The sequence below is a fragment of the Hesperophylax consimilis genome, chromosome 1, assembly GCF_061612785.1.
Source record: "Hesperophylax consimilis isolate HC1 chromosome 1, BYU_Hcon_1.0, whole genome shotgun sequence".
NCBI classification, from domain to species: Eukaryota; Metazoa; Arthropoda; class Insecta; order Trichoptera; family Limnephilidae; genus Hesperophylax; species Hesperophylax consimilis.
The window spans coordinates 25,775,212-25,797,830 of record NC_142836.1 but is presented as its reverse complement, the minus strand read 5'-3'; the positions used below and the strand labels follow the sequence as shown (position 1 = coordinate 25,797,830).

General features: G+C 34.3%; 1 protein-coding gene across 1 annotated transcript in view; it reads right to left on the bottom strand.

The window, feature by feature from the left end:
• Positions 1–22,619, bottom strand: part of LOC149426543 (uncharacterized) — a 150,683-nt gene that overhangs the window by 5,598 nt on the left and 122,466 nt on the right. Inside the window, exon 5 of the mRNA XM_089631656.1 lies at positions 16,597–16,730. Within this exon, the coding sequence (XP_089487782.1) occupies positions 16,597–16,730 (134 nt within the window). The remainder of the gene's footprint in view (positions 1–16,596; positions 16,731–22,619) is intronic.

The following is a 22,619-nucleotide window of genomic DNA, read 5'->3' as shown; positions in this document are numbered from 1 at the left end:
TATTTTCAAGGGAATTAGCTTAAATCGTATACCCACTTTTTTAAAATACTGAAAATGGAAAAAATTGTAAAGAAAATCTGTTTAAACTGAAAATAGTGCTGATTGATGTTTGTGTGGGTATTCGTTAGGTATTGTGATGTTTGATTAATATTAATATTTTTAAATATATATAGGAACATTTGTATGTGTGAAGAAGATAGTAATGTATGTTATCTGTAAAACTGAATTTATGTTATGATTGTTTTGGTGGGAATCTGTTAGAAGTGTGTATATTTATGATTATCAGTATACATTCGAATTTTAGAAGAGGAACGAAAATGAGCCTAGTTACATAAAATTTTGAAACTTCGTGTGAACTTATTTCATACATTAGAGTAGAACTTCAGACAAAACCTTACTCACGGAAAAACTTGATGAAATTAAGGGGAAGCAACAAACCAAAAATGTGTATATTCTTGGTATACTTTATATTGTAGGTAATAGGCATTAAAATCGCTTGACAAACGGAGCCTACGTTCTATTCCAAGCAAAAAACTGTTTTTATTTTATTTATTTTAACTGTCACAGATAATCTTATAGTTTAAGTTTTTTCCTTTACGCGTTCATACATTTCTATTGAAAATAAAAATTTTTAGAAGTTTACATTTATATTTTTTATTGAGTAATTTATTTTTTTATTTGTATTCTACTTAAGCGAAACGATAAGAAAACCTTCAATTTATCTAAACCATATTTTTTGGTATTCATAATGTACACCAATTTCTAATAAAGATTAATCAAAATAGTGATTTAGCACTAAGCTTCGCCTTAACAAGATGAGCAAATTGATTTCGATTGTGCCGTAACTCTTATGAACTAACTCTAGAACTTTTGCTTTGAATTTGAGATTCGTGAAAGTGTTGATTTGGATAATCTAGACAAGCGATAAAATACGTATCTGTAATAAAATATTTTAACAGAAAATCATTTTAATTGCCATTTTCGAAATTGAAACTGATTTGTCGGGAATTTAGACTATCCCTATTGACATATTATATTTAGATGAGACGCGAAGCAAATAAATAGCGCCACTTTCTTATCTTCAATTGGTCCAATTCGACCCCCAACGCTTTTATGGCGAATTAACCGGATCCGGTCCCCGCGCTCCTCTACTCGCCTGATAAGACTGAACCACTTTTGCACGCAATGGCGCTTAAATGACAATCCTTTAATGGGCCATGATTGCAATTCATCAATTTAATTAGTTGTTATTAAATTCAGCATTCGTAAATGGACAATTTCGATAGACAAGTAAAGTTACAAACTCTTCAAAGGACGGTAAATCGTTTACAACGATACACAGCGGTAGATTAAACGTAACGAAAAATTAGACGCCTGCGCCAAATTCGCTAGGGATTGCAAGTACAGCAGAGTGTTTTTAGTTTCTACTACACATATTGCGATCGTCGATTTTGTGCAAAAAGCTTCTTCCGCCCGCCAGCCGCGGCGCTCAGCGAACTTTTTAAAGTGTCATTGTACGCAGAGAGTGCACTAGCTGAAGCCGTCCGCACCGCGCCGTGCCGCGCCGCACAGAGCGACGGCCGCGCCCGAAGGCGGACATCGAATTTAAAAATATATAATTGATTTATTGAAAATCAACGTACTACGATTTATCAAACATTTATATAAAACAATGCACTACTTTGAAAAGTTATATTTTGTAAATTCTTCAGGCATTCAAAAGAATTCAGTATCACGTCGTGCACTACCAATCTGCTTCCTGGAAAATGGTAGAGTAGCCACTTCTCAACAATCTAGTTCGAATTCCATATTCATTCATTCATTCATATCTGACAGTCCGTATAAAACAATGGTAAAAAAACTATTGAATACATAATACCTTTGATTTTTAACAAATTGCTATATGAATTAAAAGAATATTGCTCTATTATTAAATTGTCTTTAAAATTAAAATCATGGCTACTAAGGAATAACCTCATGTATTAAGACTGTTTTTCCACATAACACAGTTCATGAAAGCTTTTTGTTTGACAAGCCCCCAAAGGGCACACAAACTCCAACGGCTTGGAGGGCTTTGAAGCAGAGAATGGACGGTTATCTCGAGAGTATTTCCTCCTCGGGTAAAAATAATCTCATCGAATTGAATGTTTCAAAGATCCAATCCTGTCTGATTACGTCTAAAAGGGATCCAAATGATAATCTAGTCTCCTTCAACGGAAGCAATCTTCCGAACAGGCCTTCCATTGATATGCTTGGTGTAACTATAAGTGACCAGCTCAGGTACGGGGGCTCCATCGAAGCCAGAGTAAAGTTGGCCTCTCAGAAGCTGGGCGTACTGTACAGGGCCCCCAGATACTTTAATAATACACAACTGCTGGCCCTGTACAAATCGCAAGTGCGCCCTACTGTCGAATTTGGCAGCCATCTCTGGTCCGGAGCCCCTAAATACCTGAAAAAAACCCTTGACTCTGTGCAAAAACGGGCGGTCCGTTTGATAGATTCTCCAATTTTAACAAAAGGACTGCAATCTTTAGAGCACAGGCGTCAGGTAAGTATGCTGTCCTTGTTCTATCGGTATTACAATGGAAGATGCTCTGAGGAACTAGCGTCATTGATCCCTTCGGCACCGGTGCGTAGTCGGGATACACGCCAAACGCGCGCCCAACATTTGTACACGGTTGACATTTGTCACATGAGAACGGCTCGCTTCTACGATTCGTTCTTAAGTTCAACAGCTCGGCTGTGGAACGAACTGCCGGCCTCTGTGTTTCTTCCCTCCTACAGCATGGGACTCTTCAAGACCCATTTTCACTCCTTCCTCTCCACAAAAAGACCCTCCACACAGCATCCCCAAAGATGACATAGGCCCTGAGGGAAATTATTTTCTTCAGGGCCTCCTGTGTGGAGTTAATATAAAAAAAATAAAAAAATAACATTGTTTCTGTATTTTCAACTTTAAAGTATAACACAATTTATGTATTTTTTGGTTTTTGTAGATATGTATATATTACTACGCTAAAGCGTTGATGAATATTTCATTTATGTATTGTACTATTATTATATGTGCAACTAATCTCCTGCTGACAAGCTACTTGCAGTAGGTTAGCGGGTATAAATAACATTGTATGTAATTTATATACAAATAAATAAAAAAATAAATAAATAAATTAGTCCTAAAGTCTAAGGACAGGTTGTTTCACAGAATTTTAACAATTCAACAAGTTTCAAAGTTGATTTTTAAGTTCTGTGAAGGTTCAATTCATGTTCTATTATTATATCATCGTTGGACAGTTGCTTCATAAAACTGAAATAATAACAGAACTTGGATAGAACCTTCACAGAACTTGAAAATCGACCTTGAAATTTGATGAATTGTTCAAATTCTGTGAAACAACCCGTTTTTAATTTCATTGCAAACTGATACATTTAATCGAAATGATAATAGGTAGTAAAATATTAGTAAATGGTGTAAAACATGAGATTTCATTTAGTTATTATAATGAGGTCTCAACCATGAATATTTTTTAAGCAATTTTCTATTCCTGATTTTTCGTAAAGATTACTTGTAAAATTCTCACTCTTCCAAATATCAGATATTGGTACTGGGAATTTAAAAGATCTTAAGCGTCAGAAATTTTTTATCGAATAGTACTCCATCAATATTAATGTCTACTTTTCATTTCATGAGTAAAAATGTATATTTTAAAATTGACGTGTATACGCGGCTACAAGCGTTAGTCGAAAGATCACAAAATAAAAATATTTCGCTTTCTGTTCGTGTATGTACATCAATCGCACCATTGTGCGGGACGTGAATCACGGATACTTTATGCGCAGTTCGGGCCCCCGGCCAATGGAAATGGATATTTTATTAACACTATAAAAGCAGCCTAAGTGCCAATGTAACTGGCCGGTTATACGCGGCGCCTCCGGGGAGGGAAAATGAAAAATAAGCATTCATTAGCGCGTGGGGTTGGGGTAAGAGGCGGGTGGCAGAAGGGAGGAAGTGGAAAGGGATGGTTTCATTCGCCGACTAATAAAGATGCTACCAAAACACTGACATAACTCAACTTGTTTTTCTATTTCTTGTGCATAGTTAACGGCGGAGTTGTTTATGGTTTTGTGATTAGTTAGTAGAACTCCAATAAACTATTTAAAAAAATTCTTTGCATTATTTTCTAATTGCTATTATTATTAGACAGGTCGGTATCTGAGTTGACATCGCGTTTAGGTCCCACCCTGGCATAGTGTGTTCAATTCCTCGGCTGGCTAAGTCTTGCATCACAACACAAGCAACATTTTCCGCTAACTATGGTGGTAGTAGGAGATTTTCAAATATTGTATAGTTATTTGTAACCCGGGAAAGTTTGTATTTCTTTAAAAAGCTATGATCTCTGAAACAACTTCCACGCAACATTCAATGCATAACCGTACTTGCAGAATACGATAATTGTTTTTTTGTATTTATTCTTTTAATTGAACAATTAAAAGTGGTTCAAAAATAATTAAACCTAGACTCGGCAATAGTATATTTTTGTTTGGTTTTCGTTTCGTGAAACAAGGTACAATTAGGATTCCATCAAAATCAAGTTTTTAATAAAATAAGAAAATCATTCCAAAATTTACAAAATAAAGAACGTGTGTTTACATTAACGTTTCATGTTTTTAAGTAAACTTACTAATAAAACATATTAGTGCTTATTGCTTGTTATGTTTTTTATATTCTAAATGTGGACGTGACTGTTTGTGTATGCCTCGCTGGGTGTATTAACGTGATATATTTATATCATTCTCATTATCAATTCAGTATCAAAACTCTGCCTTACAACTAAGCATACATAATCGTATGTTTGTTCGGTATATTTCATTAAAATAATCTGATACGAGTAATATATTAAGTCCCATCTTAATGGAGGGCTTCCAGTAAGTGGACTGACTCGGAAATCCCCTGAAATTATACAAGTCACGGATCCTCTCCACCAAAGCTCGGGTATCTCAGTTCCTACTTCAACTACTCCTCCGTAATGCAGTTCTAATCTGGCATTTACGGGACGAGGCGGAGTGAATTACTTGCTCAATAATATAGCACCCCCCTCCCCCTCTTTCTTCATTCCACTCACTACAAATAACGAGATGATCGATAGTGCCATCTCATGTAGAGGAGGATACTACATATTTATCAATTAACATAATTATTACGACAAATAATTCAAGACTTATTTATAGGTATCTAGTTTATTAGTCATTTAGGTAATAAACACAAGTGTTCACCATTGCGTTTTTTTATTTAATCCGCACAGGAGGCCCTGAGAAAAATAATTTCTCTCAGGGCCTATATCATCTTTGGGGATGCTGTGTGGAGGGTCTTTTTGAGGAGAGTAAGGACCATGTTGTAGGAGAAGTCCATCAAATCGTTCCACAGAAAAGCTGTGGGAACACTGCCAAACACTGTACCGTAGTTTAGAATAGGAATCATTATAAAAATAATCAAAAAAAAAAACTCAAATTGTTTAATATCCTCTTCTAATTTGTCCAGTTTCAATCATTCGTAGCGGTTATAAACCATCCGAATATCAACCATAGTAGATATTTTCAAGAAGTCAGTACATTTGCTCTTATGGTGTCCTCTTTTACCGAATTAATGGCCATGCACTACTGATGATATGATATTTTCAGCGGTCATCCGTAATTCGAACTACCTGCCCGTCTTTAGGGACTTGAGTGTAAAGTCAACAATCCTTCCATACTCCTAATCCATAGAAAGGCGATATCCGTCAGGGTTCTTTGATGTGGTGATGATTTTCATAAATTGAGAATGACTGTCGTAAATGGAGATAAACTCGTAGATAAAAGGAGTCAAACGACTTTTTTTATTGCCTATGAAATATTGCATTATGTAGTAACAAACTTTGAATTTTTACCCTGAATATATAAAAGTTCCAATATTTATCTACCTAAGTGGGTACCTACCTATAGAAGGAAACTGCAGCTACAACAACGTTTTTTGTTAGAAAGCACCTTCTGTGTGCGACGCATGGAAACTTTTCCCTTTTTTTCTGAAAACCGGGAGGGCTTTTGTCATTAAACTCAGCATTACAAAATCTCCAAGGTTTTATTTACCATTTTTATTATGAGCATTTTTATGGTTTTCTTATGCTTGTACTGAAATAAATGTAACTTTTTCGAATTTCCAAATATTTTGAGTCATATTACAATTTTACCCACAAATTAATTAAATTAATTCGGTGGTCCTTTTAAGTCACCAAATTTAGAAAACATATTTATTTTCACCAAATTCGGATAAATCTGTAATCTTAAATTTTAAAGATTTCTATGTAATAACTCAATATTGCTACCAGAAATCGTATTTAACAGAATATGAGCGCGGAAGTAAAAGTTAACGGTACCCTAAAAACACATTTTTTTGTTTTGTTTAATCTTCAATGCATTGTAACAACGAATAATCTTAAATAATTAAATTCATATTTTTTGCTCCTTATGAACATATCGGTAATCATTATTAAATAAATTTGTTATTAGAATATATGACCTATAGAAATATAAAAAAAATATACTGGCTGCCAAGCAGATGAATCACCTTTCCCTACTATCGTTTTAACCATACAGTTAATTCTCAAAAATCACTCCCTAGATTGTGTCAATTTATTTTCCGTGATAGGCATTCTTTTGCCACATCACAATCCCCCACTATAAGTAATACATAAGTTGAGGCCATTCTGTACGTCCGTGTGAATATACCACATTCAAAATACCACACTATCCAAAATATGTTATTGACCAGCGCATTTATACTTTTATATAAAATTTAATTAAATTATTCCAAAATCTAAGCCGAATCGATAAAAAAGTTGCCCAACCCTTCCTTTCAAGATGAATCGCTGGGCTGTCTTTTTCTTACAAAACTTAATTTTGGATTTGAGGCTAAAATACCCAACCAAACTGAATAATCACTTTTTATTATGGGATATTTTACTATTACTATAACAATTAAATTAGATAAAGATACGGTCGCATCTAGGACTTGAACCCAGGACCCTCGCCATGCATGTGCCCGGGCATTACAATTTGAGGTTTTACTCAGTAAGTTATTCCAAAAATAAAATAAATAAAGCATAGTAAGTTTGAGTTTTAAAATTTAATTGGTCAACAATGGTTTATATTGAGAATGATAATAATATTCGGAATAAATTCATAAATTGAAAACAGGAAGCGCATCATTTTTTGTTGAGAAACAAATTTTCTAATTATTACTGTTTTCTAGAACTCTGCTATCGTAATAATAGAAGGCGGAAATATAAAATGTTATTATTATGCAAGATGTCAACAAGCGGGTTTCTGCTATAGCGTTCCTTCGGTATTTGTTTTTTAACCACTTTAAAAAAACTCATTTACGTTTTACCGCTCTCTGACAAAGTGTTTGTTATTTGGTGACCCGCCTTATTTCAATAACAAAAATATTTGTAGACTAAATTATAAAATAAATTTTATCTTTTCAATATCACATTGTGGAAAAGTTCCCAATTTTATCAATAGTTATTTTTAACTTCGATATCTACACAATAATCTGCACAATTCTGTTTAGTTACTAAAACACGAAACTGTCATCTCAATCACGTACACCAACATAAAATAAATCTAATTTAAAACATGGTTGGCTTCGGGTAATTTAACTGCCCCGTTAAGAGGTCGGAACCTCTAAAGTAAAGCTCCTTCCGCGAGTCTTATGATTTGTTTCGAGAAGTTTAGCCAATTGTATCCCAATCCCCGCCTCCGTTATCTGACGAGTTCAGCAGTTGGCCATTTGTCTTGCTGTATTCCCAATTTGTTTTCTGTCAGACGGGTTCTTCCACTGCCGGCGGAAATGGATGCAGCATCCGCCAAGCCCCTAACATTCGAAGCAAATGGGAATTTATATCTTGCATTAGATATGAAATGCATTTTCCTTTACCGAATCATGCAAATTCGTCATCTCTTTCGCTGTGGAACGGACGGGCACCTTGGGTACTTTATTTGGAGATTTACGAGTTGTATTTGCGAAGATGTTTAGAGTCCTGTCCGAGAAGATAGATTCTTGTAGTAATATAGCGTTCTGAAATGGCTATTGGTACTAAAGAACAAAATTTGTATTTTATCGTTTTAATATAAAACTTTAAATAAATAGACAGCAAGGTCGATAAGCTGGTATGCTTATAGCAAGTTTATTAATATTATTTCTTCTGTCTCTATATAAATTTATTCTTCTCTATAATATTTCTTCTATCTCTGTTAGTTGAACTGAAAGTATTTCAATTTTAAAACTCTCACAGAAGTTAATACACCGCGTTGCTTTCATTCCATGACCGCAGATTGACTTTCATTCGTATAACTTTTGTTTTCTAAAATTGTGTACAGATTCACTGAATAATGAAGACTTTTAAATATTACATTAAATATTACATTAAATTACTTGTCAATCTTGTCATTAACGAATATTTATAATATTCCAATTTTAGTAAACAGGCAAACAATAAACGACGTAGCCTTTTTAATAAAAGGTTAAAATTCGATTGTCGTGACTTCAGGACTTAATCAAAGTACACGTTCCTTCTAAAACGAATAGACAGATATTGATATTCAAAACTATTGTGCATTTTTTTACTATTTTCATTGTAATTTATCAAATGCAATTTTTTATCAAGTATTTAAAAAAAACTTATCCCATGGTATGTAACCTATTGTGAATTATTATTATTTTACTAGCTTTACCCCGCCACGCGTTGCTGTGGCTCAGTCTGTCTGTGCAGATAGGGAAACAATAGTGCGAGTTGCTTTTACGTCCAACAGATTACGCTGTTTTAAAAAAAAACATATTTGTCCAACAAAAGGCACTGTTTTTATCAAAAAAGGCATGTTTGTCCAACATATGGCGTTTTTTTTTTCAAAAAAACATGTTTTTATCTGTTTCAAGTGACATCTATATAATAAAGGTAAATGAAAATACGTATTCGAATGCAACGATGTGTCTAAATTTCAAATCAATTTTTTTTTTTTTTTTTTTTATTTAGTAAAAGATTATAAATTTATATACATTATTTAAGAAATGTTTTGACTTCCCAACTAGGAGGATTCCCGTTTTAGGACAGTCAAATTAGGGTAAGTCAATAGATAATTGGTGAAGTACTTTCAGAATTTAAGGTTTTAAACAAACGAATATTTAAATTTTTATTTAAAGAGATTGTAATTTATCAAATACAATTTTTTTATCGAACTTTTTTTTTAAATATATGTACCCCGTAGTATGTAAAAGCCTTCTGGGCGTTTAAAATAAATTATAAATTACTCGCGCCAGTTATAAAAGTGCACCCGTTTTCACTAGGCTTACATTTGCATTTTAAATAAATTTGTTGCATCTCGTGTGCATCTGATTAAAAATGTATGTAGTTATATGACCATTTTGTGCACGCTTTCTTTTATATGCACTGAATGATTTTTTTTTTGTTTAGTACAGGGTTTTCCAATAAGAGGTGTTATTTTGAATAGCCCGCTATTTCAGTAGGTGTTAATTTTGAAGCTGTCATTTTTTGACATTTGACAAGTAAAAACTACGCCATTAATAAAAATGGAACGATACATGCTTCAACAACGCATTGAATTTATTAAAATTTACTTGAGTGAATCAAATGCAAATCATCTTTAGTGATGAGGCCCATTTCTACCTCGGTGGCTTCGTCAACAAGCAAAATTGTCGCATCTGGGGCTTGGAAAACCCAAGAATTATTGTTGAAAAGCCTTTTTATTCTCAACGTGTGGCTGTTTGGTTCGGTTTATGGTCCGGCGGAGTCATTGGACTTTACTTTTTTGAAAATGAGGCTGGAGCAACAGTTACGGTGAATGGATTGCGCTACTGAGAGATGATTAATGATTTTTCATGGCCGGAATTGGATGGTATTAATCTGGACAGCGTTTACATTCAACAAGACTTTTACGATTGAATATCAAAATAACACCTCTTATCGGAAAACCCTGTATAATCCACAGAAATACGAAATTGCGGTTTTGGACGCCTGAGTTTTTTGTTGTGAAACCTAAGAATAGATGAGAATAATGGATGTCGAATGGTAAATAGTCGTGTTTTTTATGCCACGCTGCCCCGCGCTACAAACTGCAAATCAGATTTACATTGTAAACCATAAGTAAAGCCTGACTTCAATAAATACCCAAGTAATAATGCACCACAGCATGCTCTCACAACACGAAACATCAGGAGGTTCAAGAAAATATTAGAAAAATATAGAAAGATAAGTTTTTTTTGTAATTCGTCAAATTCATACATTTTTTTAAATTTATTGTAAAATTATGGTTTTTTTCGTCACTTTACTAAGATACTTAGGTAACGAGCTTGTGTTCGCCTCTTGGGTATCTTTGTACGAACTTTTCGTCAATCAGACGCAAAAAAATATTTGCAATATCAGTTTCTTTGCAAACAAGAAAAGTAATGGCGAATATTTCTTTCCAGATGTCAATAATAATGAAGTTTCATGGTTTGAATTTGGATCAGGGTTTATACAAGGTGTCCGGGGGGGCGGGGTAAAGTGCGTGGTTTTAGCAGAATAAAAGTGTTTTTCGATATTCCAATGTCTTAATATAGTTTTTAGGTTAAAAAATTGAATTGTTTGTGTGAGAAAATAAATATTCTTGTATGAAAAAATATTTTTTTATGGGAAAATAAAGATAAGATTTTCAAAAAAGTTATTAACCTTTTTTGCTTTTACAATCATCCTCCCGAAGTTAACGAACGGGACCATGTAAATCTGTTTGAGACCGGATAACTCATCAAAATGACAATTCAAAACACCTATAAAAAGTATTATAAAGTTATGAAAAGTCATGAAACAAAAACTAGGTTACATATGTAACTATTTAACCTTCTTTTATCCATCACTTTTAATGACTTTATATCACATTTTAAAGGTGTGTTGAATTGTCATTTCGAGGAGTTATCATGGAACCAATTCTGTCTGTGACATAATCATATTTATTTAAATATATGAAATTAAAATGTAAGCATTTCCTTATAAAGATATGTATATACACTTAGTATAATGTCATATTAAAGTTGTAAAGACATGTAATGTAAATTTTTAAGTATAATTATTTATGATTTAAGTAGTATTGTTATTGTGCATTGATTGAAGAAAAGAAATACACGTTCCAAATAAAGATTTTTTAAAATTAAATAAAGTTTGTACCTACTTCACCGCTTTTCTAATGTTATTTATTCTTACAAAAATAATAAATCTAATAAATAAGGACTTCCGGTCATTCTTTTATTATGAATGTTAACCTCGGTATCTTTTTTCTGAAATGTCTATTGCATAGTTAAAATAATTATGAAAGTGTGTATTTTGAAAACCCGCCAACACGATCGATATCTGATGGGGTACGCGTGACGTCATACGTACCTCGATTTTGTCGGTTAAAGCGATGGACTACGTCGTGTAATATTTTAAATTGAGCCGCTATCAACAACAACCTTTACGTAGATGGCGATAAGGTTTAAATTCCCGCTTAACACCATCCGCCTGTTTTGATTTATGCAATAAAAAAACATGGCTTAAAAGTGCCTTTTATTTTATTTTGTGGATGTTCAGGAATAAATATTTAATTTTTTTCCGATCATTTTATAAATAACTCAATTTTCCACATTATACAATAAAATCATAACCGAAAATGGGTTCTTAAGTAGGAAATTTTGAACTTTAAAGCCGTTTTCATAGGCCTATACATTATTTTTTTCTGGGCTTATAAAAAGACTTATATAAAAAATACTCGATTATTTTATAGGCCAAGATGTATTCTACTCGCAGTATTTAATTAAAGCATCTGAAACATTTCTAGGCGACCAAATTTTCAAACCAAAAACACATGATTTTGCATTACTACGTATGGCATCGCCTTAACGGTTTAATCGCGGGTCGGTATGAACACAAAAAAACCAATGTAAATATTTAGCAAGATTTACAAAAAACACTAAATCTTTAGAAATAATTTGTAAACCACCGTAGTGACTCATGTGCGAGTACACACAGCGCAACTTGGTCCAAAATTGTCCGCGGCCGGCTAAACCATGTAAGGTAGCCATTGATATCAGAACCCGCCGACTAATCATAAGGCGTTTGTTTGTCTCACGGTTTTAAATGACGACTTATTAATTCTATGTATAATATAAGTATATTTTATAATTACACATAATATAACTTACATATTCAGAATCAGCTTTTAATTAATTTATTTTTTGAAATATGTTTTAACCCCTAATATGTTTCACTCAAGATCCTTATTACCGTGACCTTTCGGGGGGGAAATTTTTCTCTGTCAAATATTACATTTGTAAGACAATTTATTTGAATATTTCAAAAAGCAAACGTTCATGGCATTTTGAGCTCTGTGTGAAGAAATTAACCATTTTTAATTGCTTGGAAGCTAGCCACAAGATGAAAATCAAATCGGCTCTTCTTAAACCAAACGTTGCCAAGGAAAGATTTCTCTAATTAACGGTTTCTGAGAATTTCCAGTCGAAGGGAGAGGGGCTTCGCTTTCTTGTGGTTATTGAAGGTGGAATTCCTTTAAAACCCCACCAGCATAATATTATTGTTATTGATAGGAATTTTTGAAAATACAAAGAAGGTACGGAACGTTTGTAATATTCTGATAATATTGACGGCCTCCGTGGTCGTAGGGTAAGGCTCTCGACTAGCAATCAGGTTCAAATCTTGGCGTGCGCAAGTAAATTTTATTTGTATTATTTCGCAATATATTAATTTAAAATAATACCTTGGTAGTGCATTTGCGGATATTTCACGGCTAAAACATATTCTTAGTATAGTCGTGGAGTAAGACCATCATTCTGAAATTAAACATTGCTTCAAATGCATGTTTGGTGATCAGCTATGAATAGCCAGGGGCATCCCCACTTACAGCGCGACGGACCCAACCGCTTGTGGAAGTTGACCCCTCCTAGCAAGTAATCTTTTGCTACGTATATACTTTTATAGTATATTTACCACAAAGAATTACATTATTATTTATATTGTGGTGCTATATAAGGGTTAATTGTGACAGTGAGTAATATTGTTTGAGTAAAATTACTGTTTGGCCATGTTTTCAAATAATATTTCGGTGTTTTTTTCGTACCAACTAAATAAACTCCAAAATATCCATTAAATAACAAAAAAATATAGAAAAGTTTTTTTTAATGATCTCTTTAGCCAGTCTTTCGGTAGCCAGCTAAAATAAACTCATAAATTATTCGGATGATTCAAACAATAGAAAGTTATTTTTATTATGCCACAGTCTTTAAAGTGTACGGTCTGTTGCTTGTTGGATTATGCGGGCATTTTTATGTCAAATGCAAAAATGCTCTTTGTAACATAGAAAAACTTTTGAGATATTATTTTTGGTTGATTTTTCACGTTTATAAATAAATTTCATAAGGCAATTCTCAAATAGAACTTAATGGTATTATCACATTACTTACGTTAAAATTTTCAGATAGATTTTTTGTGTTGTAAAATAAACATAAAATTCCCTTTTTAATCTGAAACGTTCGCGAGGGCTGAGGCAGTCCATCTACGTATTTATTTTCCATCCCTTATGAAAATAAGGGCACTATGTATATAGTGAGTAAAAGCCTGGATGAGTGGCAATAATTCAAGGGCGTGTCGTGATTTTTTATCCGAAGTATTAATTTCAGGCTTATAACGTCTGTGTTCGTATTTTTGTATTTTCACATAGAACATATATATTTCGCCCACTTTGCAGCTAATTTATACACAAATTTCCGTGTTTATACATATATCGTAATAACTATGTAATAATACAATACATATCGCGACCGGTCGGTGGCTGAGTTGACATGGCGTTTGAGTTCCCACCCAGGCGTAGTGTGTTCAATTCCTCAGCTGGTAGTGTTCAAGATCTCCATCACAACACAAGCACATTTTCCGCTTACTGTGGTAGTTATAGAATTTTAAATATTGTCAGGTTATTCGTAACCTGGGAATGTTTGTCTTTCTTTTAAAAAAAAAATTTAGAAAAATCGTAATCACGTCATTTTGTGAAAGTTAATCCACCCAACAAAACGTAATTGGGAATTTAAGCCGCAGTACTAACGAGGCCCTTTTCATTATGCAATTTTCGAATAAAATATCTTCAACGTACGACCGGATGTCGTTTTCACACCTTTATCGCGAAAATCGTCGCGTAATCCCGTATCGCGAAAGATAGCAACAATTCCAAACATCTTGACGATGTACTCTCAAATAAACTGAATAACATTATAATAAGGTCTCACTGTATCTGCCCTAAAAAAAATCGGTTACTATTTTGTCCACGAAACCAAATTATCTCGTTTATAAAATACAAACCGAAAACTTGTTGTCAGTCACGGCACGCCATCGCTAACCTTTACCTCTTTGAGTGACGGGCCGATAAATTTTTGACAAGTCCCCACTCCCAGGGGACAATGTGTGATATTCCGGGATATTGCATGAAGTGAAGTGTTGGACGCACGAGTCGGCGGCTCAGGGAAACAATATCGCAGAGCCTGACAGGCGAGTGGTACGCCGAATAATTCCTCATAATATTTGAATAAATTTTCTCGGAATTTCGGCGATTTCTCCGACAAGGACCGGACGTGGCGGTAGATGTGGCAGGGGGTTGAAGGGGGTGTAAGGGGGCGTAGGGGGGGATAAGAATCTGATTCAAATGACTTAAGATGCTTTTTGATTACACTAAACAATATAGACGCGTGCCAGCCTACATATTTTATTTTGTAAATGCCATCGCCAATTGCAATCATCTATATTTATCATCGAGATTGAATGTAGTCGTATTATGAAAATCACAACGACGTCTAGCCAGTTAGAACCGTATCGGAATGTTCGGTAATGCGAAGCAATAAACTTGTGTTCATTTCCCTATGAGCCATATAAATGTTTTTTCTACTCAATTTTTGTCTATGATATTTTCTAGGGCTATACGCCACTAAAACTAGCGTCCTACGTTTGTCCTTGAACTCAAACATTGTATTTAACTATTTTATCTTTGATTTCATGGTCCATTTGCGATTTTTTACATTTACATTCTGTAGGATATAAATCTTTTTTTTGTGCACATATTAATATATTTTAATTTTTAAAGGTAGAAATAGCTTTTCAGCCTGTTTGAACTGCACGCCACTGAAAATATTATTATGAAGCATTGTTAAAATTGTTATTTACTCACAGCAGTGGAATAAAGACTGCTGTATAACATAATCCGCCGCAGTACAATCTGCATCAGTTAAGTACTAAATAATCATTTCCTAATTAATTAATCAATTAATCTTTGGTATGACTAGGGCAACACTGGAGGAACGAGGCGAAGAGAGTTTCCGTTTCCGAGCAATGGCGGTCACTCTGGAATTTTCGATGGACGGGCAAACATTGGAGATAGCAACTAGATTATTATTTTTTTTATTATTGTTTTGTGTTTAATTCGTAGAACCCCATTTATTTATTTAATGGAATTCAAATTTAATAATATTTTTATTAAGTAAACCGAAACAGCTGTAACAATAACAAAAACCAAAATAAACCTACTTGCAGAACTTAATTATAATATTAATAAATTTAATTTATATTAAATTTTTTTAAAACTAGATTATGAATTAATTGGACGAATGTCTTGATTCGGGTAGGATCGCCGTGTTAAAGTTCTTTTATCTCAAATTTGAGATGTGGTTATTCAATTCAGAGTAAATACTCTAAACATGTCGGTGATGAAAAGTGACCGTCATCGAGCTCACCGGTTCTATTTTTCACGGACATAATCCTGCAAGTGATTACAGATTTTGGCGCTCAGTATAACACTGCAAAGTTTGTGGAAAAGGCTCGTTATACCTTGAGAAATTTACTCTGTACCATAGACCCATTCTACAATTGCACCCAAACGTGATTCAATATGAATCTCGTAATATAAATGTGTAGGTAACTATATATGAAACTATTTTTGAGCATTAATCAATAAAAATGAATAAAAGTACTTTCGAGAAATGACACAGTCACATTGAAAATTTTTTAAAAAATTACTGATCAGAGAGTGATGTGTCTTCTACCGACACGCACGTCTCGGAATCTCGGTCGCAGACAGGGGCAGCGTTGAAATAGTAGTAGAGAGGCCTATAAGACGACAAATACTCGCGGGCACGTTGTTGAGCAGCCAGGTGAGGATGGCGGGCGGGTGCGCAGGCGGCGCCGTGCAGTGCACCCGCAGCGTGTCTCCCACCGACACGCGCGTCTTCTCCGCCGGGATCACGGGCGCAGCTTGGGCAGCTCTGCAATGGTAGTAGAGAGGCCTATAAGACGACAAATACTCACGGGCAAGTTGTTGAGCAGCCAGGGGAGGTTTGCGAGCGAGTGCGCAGGCAGCGCCATGCAGTGCACCCGCAGCATGTCTCCCGCCGAAACGCGCGTCTTTTCCGCCGTGATTACAGGCGCAGACTTTTGGCAGTTCTGCAATGGTAGTAGAGAGGACTATAAGATAACAGATACTCACGGGCACGTTGTTCAGCAGCCAGGTGAGGTTAGCGGGCGGGTGCGCAGGCGGCGCTGTGCAGTGCACCCGCAGCGTGTCTCCCGCCGACACGCGCGTCTTCTCCGCCGTAATTACAGGTGCAGACTCGGGCAGTTCTGCAATGAAACGAGAGAGGACAATAAGTTATTTAGTTCTTAAAAAAACTCAAGCTGCGTATGTGGTGGCAAAGATATAAAATAATGAATAATGAGACTTAAAAATAAATCTAACACACACTAGCACACGAAGTAGATGCCTAAAACTTCTTTCCCAACACCCCACATATCTCATTTATCCTAATCCATCACGCCAGACTCCTTCAACATACATACGCAGTTAAAGTTTTTTCGATAAATATAATTAAGTCCGAAGAAAATGGTCAAAAGACTCAAAGACAAGTCACATCATACATGGATTCGTCGTAACAATAGAAAATTACATAGAGATCACAGACTGTCGAAAATCTTGCAAAAATACCAATCACTATGTACTTAGTCAAAAGTGAAATATTTTGAATATCTTTAATGTTATGTTCAACGGTTTTCTCTCTCTCTCTCTCTCTCTCTCTCTCTCTCTCTCTCTCTCCTTGGAAATATTTTTTTAAACGGAGGAATGTTCTGGTAGTTCTCATCTATTATGTTTATTTAAAGTTTCGTGTCGAGAGGCGTATCACCAAAAATTTTTTAAACTCCAAATTGAGTTTTGCAATTTATTTGAGATGAGAAAGCGGAAAGCAAACATCCGGAACGGATCATTCAATGGAAACTTTGTTTGTCTTTTTATTTCTCACTTATTATGTATCGTGAAAAAGTTTGTTATAATTACGCTTTCAAGAAATACCTACGAAAAAAATATTTTCTGGTTTTATATAACTTTTTCAAACATAATTTCGTCACGTTTCCTCCCTGACAAAAACGGGTTTCTTGACGATCCACGTTCACTTCACCCAAAGATATATATATATATATATATATATATATATATATATATATATATATATATATATATATATATATATATAACATTAAAAAATGACTTTTTTCAAACAAAGAAAGAGAAAATATTGCATGTTTAATATTACAACTTTTACATCTTTTAAAATGAGGAGTATAATAAATTGTTATCCCAGAAGAGGTTGACTATTGTGAGGTCCGGTGGAGGTTGACTATATTTTGAGCAATTTGAGTACCCACAGGACGCAGCCCGGAACAACAGTGCCAGTTACGTGTGTAGTTTTCAAAGCCATGTACGGCATCTTCATTTGGTACTGCTCACAGTGCCCCTTGAATACCAGTCTGCAATCTTCCATCTGCCGCTGAAACTTGTGATGTGACCAAGATATCGAGTTGGTAGTTTGTTGGAGGTAATGCGAAATTAAATCAAATTAAAAAGACGACGTTTGCAAATTAAAAATAATGTTCGATGGTATATAACTTGTTATCGTTGTCCACCGCGAAATACCTCAGAGAAAATATCTCGATCCAGCGGCCACAGCCCGAGGGGGTTCTTACCCAGAAATAATAATACGATTTAAAGAGTTCGGTGGGGGGGTGGAGGTAGGAAGGAAGGTTGTAGGGTAGGTGCTGCTAGTAGGGGTTGGCTGGGTAGGGGTTGGTCCAGAGGAACGGAATACTTCACGATCCATTATTGGAAAATAAATAAACATCAGTACGCTGTGTTTTGGCGCGGCGTGCCCGAGAATCCAGAAGGGGGACAGATTTTTTATATGAAAAAGGGTCGACGTCTATAATTTATGCGAATTCCCCACCCCACTTCTTCCGCAATATCTAGAGCGGCTTTGTTCGTTTTCTCCCTTTCCGTGACGATCGTATCGTAAGTTGAAAAATGTAATCGCAACCGGACACATGTTATTTCAAATAACACAACTTTTCCCACGTTGCAAATGAGTCTTTGCTTAAATTAATTTAATCCGAACAAAATATCTACAGTAAATACATGGGTGGGATCAGACTTTATTAAAGTATAATTTTTGGTTTCTAATGTTTCGAAGTTATCTAGTTTCAAGTAAGGATAGATGCTGTGCTAGTATGTGATAATAATACCTAATAATAACAGAAGACTCCCGGGAAATGTTGCAGGTGACACTAAATATCAGAATAGAAAGTTTTTTTAAGTAACTTCTACTTAGATCACTACTACTTTCTTGAAATATAGTACTTAATCCCCCTCCACTTAGTGAAATATCTATTTATAAATGACTACGGAAACTTAATATTTTTAGCGACTATTGTAATCATCCAACAGCATTTAACGCAATTTCGCTTCAGTGAATTCTCAAGTTTTTTTCACAAGTCTCTGGATATTCAATTACGCCACCAGTTAAAATGTCAACATAAACAATAAAGCTTTTTCTCACCTAGCCTAAAACTAATTACAGCCATTATCTTGAAAAGGATGACAAGGCCATGGAGTCAATAGATATTTTCTTAAATTGCACCTCTATTGAGTAATTTTTTCTCTTCTCGAGCTAATTTCCAAAATACTGCCTACTTTATAAAAAAAGAAGTACGGCCATATTTTGAAAATTCTGTTATATGCTTACGGCCATATTTTGAAAATTCTGTTATATACTTAGGACGATTTTCTTAATTCTTAGTCTCCCGATAACCAGAAACGTAGGTGAAGAGAGTTTTTCCGTTTTTCCGAGGATTTTTTTTCCAAAGGTGATTTTTTTAACGGTACTGAAAATTTACATGCAAATGGCAACGTGCGATGTTTTGAGAAAAAAACATTTCAGTTACAAAAAATACTAATCGTGATCTTATTTACGCACGGCTGCTGTGATAATATTATTGTAAATTGAATCCTCGCTGTGCGTCAAATTAATATTATTCCCAAATCCTTCGAAATGATGTGGTGGTTGCTAAGTGATGAAATGAATTACTTTCCTTGTAGACACAACTATCCGGCTAAGGCAGGAAGCCATGATCGCTACCTTTTAATTAATTATTTGAAAAGAGTTTATTACCAGTAGTTCTGTGAAGAGTAGGCCTAGCGTCTTAAAAAGTATTTTTTTAATTTACTCTTATTTAATAAATCAAAACCAAATTTTCCCCTAAAATCATAAGATTTGTCAGTAGAAACTACTAATTATAAACCTTTCATATTTTATTTCAATTTCAAATATGGAATCATGCAATTAGTTCAAATAAACGTCACTATGTCAGTGAATATTTATTCAAAATCTCTTCAGGCTGGTCGAAATGTCCAGTCAAAATTAGCCACCTAGTCAAAGTAAGGCATATTTTCATAGATTTTTTCGTACTTACATTTACGTTTAATTAAAAGGTAGTTTGTCTGTTTTATTTTAATTTAATTTCAATGTTGCCCATTTTATTTACATGCATATTTTGTATCTTATAAGAGTGTAAAATGAGGTCCTCGATACAGTATAAGTACTGAATGAGGCTCGATTACCGAATAATAAATTTCTTATGGTTCATTTTTATTATATTGTTTTTATTTATTAAATTTTGAAACAACAGAGCACGGTCCTGTTTTATCTCGAGTACTTTGCATTTCGTCTGTCTGTATTTAAATTTATTTGTGTGATCGGAGTCCAGTCAATCCTGTCAAGATGGTAACCGTCTTGGATAGTACCTTTTTATTCCGACAGAGTTCGACGAGATGAGCGATACGAACTGTCAAATCGGAATAATAACATTACGCCAGATCTATTGTTGACAGAACTACTATTATAAAATTACCAATAATTTAGACATGTGCATTTTGTTGGAAAATATTTTAATCAAACGATTGGAGTACAGCCTCGACGCCGAGATTCGTGTAAACTACTTGCTTTAATAATACTCTCCGCCTCGAGAAGTAACGAACCACATTTTTTGTTAGTTCACGAACATTCCCGATTTTTTCCACATCCTCGATTTCACAATAATACCCGGAAACACCATTAGTCACATAACTCTAACTATTGTAGGAATTCCTCTCCCTCGCTCCTTCTACCACCCCCTCCCCCTCCCTCCCAACCCTTCACACCCATTATCCCCTCACCCAAATAGCGGGTTCGCCATTGGTTGAGCGCCTTTCAAGAGGTTTCCATTCGCCTCCCGACATGCTGGGTACTGGGGCTGCTGTTTGGTTGTAGATAATATTTTACGAATATATTTATACCGACTTACCCGTGACTACGATAAATACAATGAAAAACATTATTGCTTAAAAATAATACCACTAAATGTCCTAGAATTTTGTAATTCATTGTGAAGAAAATATGCATTTAATAATAAAGTTTATCGACCAAATAACGAAACTCATATGAATAAATAAATTTAAACAATATTAAGGACGGGTTGTTTCGGAAAATTTGAACAATTCTTCAAATTTCAACGTTCATTTGCGAGTTCTGTGAAAGATATTTTCTAGTTCTGTTATTATTTCAGTTCTGTCAAGCAACTAGCCTATAATGATATAATATCAGAACTTGAATAGGACTTTCACAGAACTCGCAAATTAACGTTGAAATTTGATGAATTGTTCAAATTCTCCGAAACAACTGGTCCTAACTGTTTATAGGTATGACTTTTGCGGATTGTTGCGATAGTCAAGTTGAAACTTTAGCAAACCAATTATAGCAGAGCATGATTATTGTTATCGTCGCCTCTTTTTGCCCTTAAATGCTTTTGAACCGCCTCAGGAAACGATATATCTTATTTGGGAATTACTTATATACCCAGTTATTTGTGCAACAAAAACAGAGGTGCAGGCAGAATGTATTATGTCATTGTCCGATGAAGCATCGTAATAATATATTTTGTCATTGTCCGATGAAGCATCGTGTCAATGTATTATGTCATTGCCCAATGAAACATCGTGTCAATGTATTATGTCATTGTCTGAGGAAGCATCGTGTCAATATATTATGTCATTGTCCGATGAAGCATCGTGTCAATGTATTAAGTCATTGTCCGTTGAAGCATCGTGTCATTGTATTATGTCATTATTGAATGAAGAATCGTGTCAATGTATTTTGAGTAGTCCTCTATTTTGGCCGCTCGGCTACCAGTTTTTGCGCATTTACCAACTTAAATCTCAAATTACAATTAATCTTCTGCGATTGAATTTAATTCACGTAATAGAAAATTTCCAGTTGACACGCTCAAATGTAGAAGACACAAACTGATTCTGAAATGATTTATCGTGCCTCTCCGATCATTCATCAGAATTAGTTTTGTTGTTGCTTTGCCAGGTTTATGTTGAAATTTATATTAAGAAACATTATCAAAGAGATTTAATAAAATTTCTTTTTGTTTTTATTACCTAATTTATTTTGTTGTGGGTATGGGTATTTTTATAGTATAAAACATCGTGTTACTTCTTTTTTAAAGCAAACCGCTCGTGTAAAATTAAATATTTCTTGGTATCTTGATTAACATTGACTACAATATTTTCAGTAAATATCACGACCAGTATCAAAACACAATTTTTGTCATATCAGGTTGGCCGAGAAATTACTTGAAACTTAAAATATCCTAGCTACGTGAAATCCAAGAAGAGCGGCTGCGTGGCCTTTATCATGAACAAATTTGGATTTGAGTCCAAAATACTTCACCAAACTGAATATTTATTTTTTCAATCAAAGGATGTATCAAATATCTAGTAAGGTTTTATGCTAGCTTATCTATAGGTATTTCAAATTACATTATATAGGCCAGTGAAGAAATAAATTTAGGATTTTAAAAGCATCATTGGCAATCCTTTTTTTGTTAAATGATAATAATTAAAAAATAATAATTTTACCTTACCTTTTGTGTAAATATAATTGAATTTAAAATGACAAAATGATTTACAAACGACTGATTTACTTTGAAACACAAATTTGCTGTACCTACATAAATTTAAAAATCAACCCAATAAAACGCTTTTTTACGTGGTATCATTTTTATTTATTGTATGTTTCATTGTGATCACGTATTATGTTGGGTAAGATATATTTTTTTATTACTAATAACTCCAAAAAAATAGTC